The sequence below is a fragment of the Lactuca saligna genome, chromosome 3, assembly GCF_052625555.1.
Source record: "Lactuca saligna cultivar CGN05327 chromosome 3, ASM5262555v1, whole genome shotgun sequence".
NCBI classification, from domain to species: domain Eukaryota; kingdom Viridiplantae; phylum Streptophyta; class Magnoliopsida; order Asterales; family Asteraceae; genus Lactuca; species Lactuca saligna.
The window spans coordinates 12,950,422-12,957,975 of record NC_136419.1 but is presented as its reverse complement, the minus strand read 5'-3'; the positions used below and the strand labels follow the sequence as shown (position 1 = coordinate 12,957,975).

The 7,554-nt window shown below is 30.4% G+C and overlaps 1 protein-coding gene across 1 annotated transcript; it reads right to left on the bottom strand.

The window, feature by feature from the left end:
* Positions 1-1,231: 1,231 nt before the first annotated feature.
* On the bottom strand, positions 1,232-3,554 carry LOC145034504 (methionine gamma-lyase-like). Its single transcript, XM_078982934.1, has 2 exons — positions 2,710-3,554; positions 1,232-2,022 (listed from the first exon to the last, which is right to left on the bottom strand). The coding sequence occupies exons 1-2, from the start codon at positions 3,482-3,484 to the stop codon at positions 1,445-1,447; spliced, it is 1,353 nt and encodes a 450-aa protein (XP_078839060.1). The 5' UTR covers positions 3,485-3,554; the 3' UTR covers positions 1,232-1,444.
* Positions 3,555-7,554: the final 4,000 nt, after the last annotated feature.

Below are 7,554 nucleotides of genomic sequence, written 5' to 3'. Positions count from 1 at the left end.
AAACCACTTGGACTATCTACGTAATGAATTTGTCATAAGGACCAAAACTGGTCGATTTCGTCAACAACGAGGACCATTTATGTAATTTTGCCTTGTTTTATTGTGAAGTGTACGTATGTAAGTGTTCATGAGTGAAGAACAAACAAACATATTTTTGGAATCATTTTAAAGAATAAATTCTTCTAGAAATGGTTTTTTGAAGAACAAACCAATGACTTATAAAGAGCAAACACATATGGAAAAATCATTTTTTTTGCAGAACTATCGCATATATGGGAATCGACACACCCATATTTAAGTTTTTAACGAACAACACACACAAATCGATTGTGTTGATAAATCGTTTGATTTTTTGGGTATTCATTTATTTTGGAGTTCATCAAGTTCAGATTTCGATGGGTGTTTTTGTGTGTTTTCATTGATTTAAGAACACAAAAATTAAATTAATTGTCTTGATAAATCGTTTTGTAGGTCTTTGTTTTCGAGTTCTTTAGACATTAGAACACGAACACAAATATGAAAATCAATTTGTGTGTTTATGTTGGACCTTAAAATTGATTGTTTTGGCAGGAGAAGACTATGGAAAAAATTATATTTGATTAAAAAAATAAAAATAAAAATAACATAAATAAACTAAATTTGTATACGAAAATAAAGTTCAGTATCTTTATTACTTATTAGGCTAACGGTATGGCGATGTTTTTACCAATAGTAAAAGGGTGTCACATAATTAAGGGCCACTTAAACATTTGTTTTTCATACCAATCTTTGCATAAGATAGGAGTGTGGTAATATTTTTTTCTAAGAAATTGTTTTCAAACCATAATTATATACTACCACTTTTGTGTGTTTTTCTAATGCATAAAAGTACAGCCGATGGTGCTTTCTAATCTACACAAAATGGTTTCATCGGTAAAAAATGGAGAGAGAGAGATGTTAGTAATGGTTTGCTGTCGGCATATCACCGCCAGCAAAAAAAAAATGGACCAAGGTGCGGTGTTTACCGCTTGCAAAATATGCCACCTAGGAGACCGGTGGTAAAACTGCCGTTTAGTCTTGGTCATTAGTTCATATTTTATAATATCCTGTCAAGTTCTATTAGGCTTGCTTTCTAAAAAAGAAGTGTTTATGCGAATACTTCTTATTTATAATATCCTGTGTCAAGTAGTACTCAAGTTCTGTTAGGCTTGTTTTCTAAAACAAGTGTTGTAAGGCTTTCCACATCAAAAGATAAAGCAACAAACTTATGTTATTGATGATAAAAGCCAAGCATCAATGGGTTACAACTAAGCAACCCTTCGGCTGAAAATATATACAAATGCAGGGCCAGAGGCTTCTTATAACGCAATGGCATTAAAAATCAAGTACTCAAGTTTCCATAAGAGCTGAGCTTAAACCATAAGTCAGAACTTAGAACAGAGATGTTTACATTCATATCAGAAATCTAGTTCTTTCCAAACAATCCAGGTTCTTGAAGTCTCGAAAGTGCCTTCTCAAACTGGCCCCACCTTTGTTCCAGGGTACCACTGTAGCCGATTGACATCCTAACCAAACCAGGGGAGATTCCGGCGAGCGCCTGTTCCTCTTCATTCAGTTCACTGCTTGTGCTGCTACCGGAGCAAGACATGAGGGTTTCATAGTAGCCGAGACTAACAGCCATGAGCCCAAACTGGGTGTAGTTCTGCAACAGATTCATCAGCTTGTTGGCTTTAGCTTCGGTTCCCATGTCCAGACAGATCATCCCGCCATATCCATAATCTTTGTTTGAGATCGACTTCAAGAGATGGTGATCAGGGTGGTCTTCTAGACCTGGGTAGATGACTTTCAGTCCCATCTTCTTCATCCTTTGGGCGTACACCAACGCCCGGTGGCAGTGCTCTTTTACCCGGAGACCCAAATGAGGGATTCTTTCCGCCAGCTCAAATGCAACCTTCGCGTTCATGGTGGGACCCAGTAACATGAAAGCTCCTTGGTGAAGATCCATGAGAGAGTTCAGGAGACTTGCTGGACCACATACAGCCCCTGTAATCATACGTATGATCGATATTAGAAGTAATAGATACAAACGCACCCCATACCTGATATGACCAAGACACCAAGAATCTTTTCAAATTTTATTCATATATATATATATATATATATATATATATATATATATATATATATATATATATATATATATATATATATATATATATATATATATATATATTTACTGAATCTTGCATATAAAGCTGATCAGAAAAGGACAGACTCCTCACATGGATGATAATCAAATCAAGATTGACAGATTCCTATTTTGGCTGTTTGTAATCATGCAGATATCCATACCCATAAACATATAAACATACTCATGACAGAAACAGACACCGAAAGGTGGAGATCGGTCAGATATCGTGACGAAAACTAGCAAAAAGAACAAGATAAGTTATAAGCTGGCAGAGGGTTTCCATGTGATACCCTTTAATGGTTGATAAATGATAATCACAATTCACATGAACCATATGAATCTCTGCTATGTTCTTTTCGAGTTTTAACCTTTACCCAAATGACAAAATCAATGAACGTACTTTGAAGTTTTTTATCCGTGGAAAAATGATAGTAAGGAAAGAAAAGTGTAAATTGACTTGATGAATTGTTGGTATGATGATGTTTGTTTGCGGTTTCTATAATGACACGCGTGCGGTGGAGAAAAAAAATCAGACTTACCAGCAATGATGTCGGCGCCGCCGCTGATATACTTGGAGATACTATGAATTACGACGTCGGCACCGAGCCTCGCCGGAGAAACTACCATCGGCGCAAAAGTGTTGTCGACCACCACCATCACACCTTTCTCATGGGCAATCCTGGAAAGCTCTGGAATGTTAGCCACCGTGAGCGTTGGGTTAGACATGGACTCAAAGTACAAAACTTTGGTGCGCCCTTCAACGATTGCCTCTTTCGTCTTCTCCAAATCCCTTATGTCAACAAACGTCGTCGTAATGTTTGACGACCTCGGAAGAAAATGGGTGAGAAGGGCGTGGGTGCCACCGTAAAGCGTCTGCGAGGCCACAATGTTCTCCCCGCTGCTCACCAGCTGCAACAGAATCGAGGAGATGGCGGACATGCCGCTAGACGTGCAGTATGCCGCCTCTGTCCCCTCTAGTGCCGCCATCTGACGGCCAAGATTGAGGACGGTAGGGTTGAAATGGCGGCTGTAGATGAAGAAATCGCGATCGGGTCCTAGCTCTCCGGCGAACATGCGGCTGAGTGTCTCTGGTTCCATGACGGTGAAGGTGGCGGAGGCCTCGATGGACATGTTAACTCCACCGTGTTCACCAAATTCATGGCGAGCATTTGCCAACGCCATAACAGGGTCTTCCCATGTCGGCTTTGTTGGTAGTTTCTTGGCGATGATATCATCGTCCTGATTTGAGTCGTCGGGATTCATCCTCTTCTTTGAGGAAGAGAAAACGTTGGTGTTCTGAATTGCCTCTGCCATTGACGAGAACTCTGTACTTCGTATAGAGGAGAGCAAGAGAGAATATTTGATGATGAAGATGGAGGATTGAGGGGTTGCTTTTATAGAGGATTGGGAAACTCGGTGGTTATTAGGTGGGAATAAATGGTAATTAAGTAACAGTGAATCTGGTCACCTTTTTGTGTAAATTACAAGGAAAACGTTGGAAAGGTTTCGGACTTTGACAATGACCTTATACTCTAAAATCGAAACAGTCATAAGTACCATAAATACGGCTATGTCCATCAAATTGCGGGAAATTTCATATATGTATTCTAAAAAATAAGAATTCTGCTATGCTATATATATGAGGGGGGAATCGATTAATAGATTAGAATTTTGATACCATGAATTATTTAAACAAAAAGAATCTACATCAATCTAGACTAAATTCTCAATTAGTATATCAAATCATTGTCGAATGTTGGAAAACATGGAGTGGGTAATAATTAATATTGATTCACAAGATATTTACACCAATTGAATACGATGAATGGTAGTTTTGACGTACTCTTCTAATCTTTTGTTTATACATGTTCGGCGGAAATCAAGGTTCCTTTATCAATATTACGAGCGAGTAGTTCTTGACTAACCCAAAATAAGTAAAAACACTTGGCCCAATTATTTTAAGTATAAGTGAGACTTATATATTATGAATAATTTAAAAAATAACAATAAATATAAATGTTTAAATATTTGAAACCTTGAATTTATAAAAAAAAATAAAACGATAATAAATTATTATTATGTAAATGTTTTTTATTTTTTAAATTTAAATAAATAAATAATGAGTTTTAATTTTGAGAATTTTAAAATTAAAAGGTAAGTTCATTAATAACATTGATATTTATTTATTACTATATATATTGTAATTATTATATTAAAATATTATGTGAAATTTAAAAAAATAAAAAGTTTTTATAAAATGACATGTAGAAAAAGTTAATTCAAAATAACCACAAAATGATATTTGATAAATTAATAAAGGTGTTACAAGTAACAAAAAATGAATGAAATATGACTTGCCCGATTATCATTCCATTTTACAATAATTTTATCATTTTTGTTTCTTATATTAAACTCTTCTACAAAAAATATAATCAAATATATTCTAAAAAACATTTATTTGTTAATTATTTTATATTGAAAAAATTATAAAAAATTGTCCCTAAATTTAACCAAAAAATATCATTTTGGTAAAAAAAAATAAAATAAAATAAAATAATTTTTTTTTAAAAAAATCGGCTAAACCATCAGTCTAAAATAATTTTTTATTATAGTTTTGGTCTCTTAAAACTCCGAATGACTTGGATTAACTTTTTTATCTTTATTATTAGTTTTTTCATTTTCTTTTAATTAGACAAGTATTTTGAAAATAAAAACATATTTAACCTCGCCCACCTATCCATCTCTTTTTATCTCTTTAAAACAATACGAACCTTGTCAATCTCAACCGATCACCGGCCAAACACCAAATTCGTTAGAACCAGAGTTGTCCCACTTATTCATCTCTTTTTATGTTTAGAGTAAATTACACGAATGGTACTTAGGGGTTTGGGGTAATTTACAAGTTTCATCCTTAACTTATTTTTTTAACTAAAAAGGTTCCTGCTAATTGTTTTTGTTACACACTTGGTTCCTACTTTTCGTTTTTATTACGCGTTTGGTCTCTACCTTACCTAAAATAACTATTATTTAAATAAAGAAAAATGCTGAAGTAGGTAAGATGAGGTGAGAGTGGGGTTGGGAGTGTGTTTATTTAAATAAATTAAAAAAATAAAGGGCAAAATAGTATTTTTAAGTAAGATAGAGACCGTAACAAAAACAAACATTAGGAACATTCCGAATTAAAAAATAAGTTAGACACCATACGCGCAAATTACCCTAAACCATGAGGACCATTCGCGTAATTTACTCTTATCTTGATAGGTCTCATTTGAACAATTTCCTACGTATAAAAAATAATAAATATGATTTACATAAAAATGCCTGAAGTATTTAAATCTATAAAAATTTGTCCCGGTTAAAGTTTATTGAACTTATTAAAATGAAGGTAACATTGAAAACTGTAATACAACAATTACTAAAATGCCTAAAGATATTTAAATCTATAAAAATTTGTCCCCGTTTAAAAGTTTATTGAACTTATTAAAATGAAAATTTTGCTATACAGTTAACAGAATATTAGCTTTAAAAAATTATATTGTATCATCAGATTCAACAAGCGACAATATCACCTTGTCATGTCATCTATTTATTTATTATATTGGTTAGTAATACATGTTTATATGACACCTAAAGTAACTTTTAAAAAAACGGTACTTTTCTTTAGATTTTTTTTAAATATAATATATCATGAAATTAATAGATAAAGTCGAACGGTATAGAATTTATTATAAAAAATATAAAGATAGAATTGAGTGATGTTGCTGATGTGGCGTTGTTGGCTTATTGCACGTGATTATAGAATGACACATGATAATGTTGTGTTTGTTCTCCAAAGAGTTTGGGTTTTAGCGTGGAGAGAGGAGGAATCACATATGATGACATTTATTTTACACGTTATATACACCACTTATCCTTTTTCCTTTTAGCATACGCATTTTTAACTTATTGTATCCAAATTCCAACATGCCACTTGTCCATAATATATGTCTCATACCATAACTATTTGATACTATACGAATTTCCGCACGTTGCGCAGAAACACCTATATAGTTGAACTCTTTATACATATATGTTTTTTTAAAATATAACAATAACGTTGTTAAATTTGATATAATAATTCGTATACTAAATTGATATAATATATTGATTATTTTGATTTATATAATAATATATACATCTATTATAATGTTATAATCGCAATCGTTTGAATGACTTTTACCCGAGAATTACACATGAATAAAATTAAATATAATATATGATTTAATGTTATTTATAGTTGTTATTGTTAATTAATTTTTTAAAATTTATTTGTTTAATGTTTTAATTTCTATCATTATAATTATTTAAAACATCAAACATTATTTTTTTTATTTATTTAAAAATTAACAATATAATCAATTATATATAGTTATTTTTAACTGTTGTTATTGTAAGTATTTTAAGCTACTTATTTGTAACTTTTAACGATTATAAAAATATATTTAAGAAAATATTTTAGTTTAATTGATATTACAATTTAGTTTTTGTATTTATCACTATAATTTATCACTTTTTGCTATTTACAAAATATTCTTTGGTTATTTAAATGGAACATAAATTTATATTTGAGTTGACATTGTAATACGCAGAAACACCTATATAGTTGAAACCTTTATAAATATATGTTTTTTAAATATAACACTAACGTTGTTGTTAAATTTGATATAATAATTTAAATATCAAATTGATATAATATATTGATTATTTTGAATTATATGATAATATATACATCTATCATAACATCATAATCTTACTCGTTTAAATGATTTCTACTCGCGAGTTACACATCAATAAAATTAAATATTATAATATGGTTTAATGTTATTTATAGTTGTTATTGTTAACTAATTTTTTAAAATTTATTTGCTTAATGTTTTAATTTCTATCATTATAATTATTAAAAATATCAAATATTATTTTTGATTTTAAAGGTAACAATATAATCATTTATATAGAGTTATTTTTAATTATTGTTATAGTAATTTATTTTAAGGTACTTATTTTAAAAAATTTAACGATTAAAAAAATATCTTTAAGAAATATTTTAGTTAAACTAGATTTTACAATTTAGTTTTTGCATTTATCACTATAATTTATAACTTTAAATTATTTACAAAATATTCTTTGTTTTTTTAGTAGATTTGAAATTTATATTTAAGTTGACACTGTAATGTTATATTTAAATTAACAATTTAAGTATTTTGTTCAGACTGTTCAAAAGTTGTAGCTTTAAACTGATAATAGTTTACATACAACAATATTTTTAAATCTAATAAATTAAGTATAATATGTTAAAATTTAAAGACGTAACTTTATAAATAAAAATAAATATATTATTTTAAAAT

What these genes read in the sequence shown, in the direction of transcription:
- LOC145034504 (XM_078982934.1), bottom strand. Translation starts at nt 3,484, where the DNA reads ATGGCAGAGGCAATTCAGAACACCAACGTTTTCTCTTCCTCAAAGAAG. An exon ending in CGGCGCCGACATCATTGCTG is followed by an intron (nt 2,023 to 2,709) that starts GTAAGTCTGATT and finishes GTATGATTACAG; the next exon opens with GGGCTGTATGTGGTCCAGCA.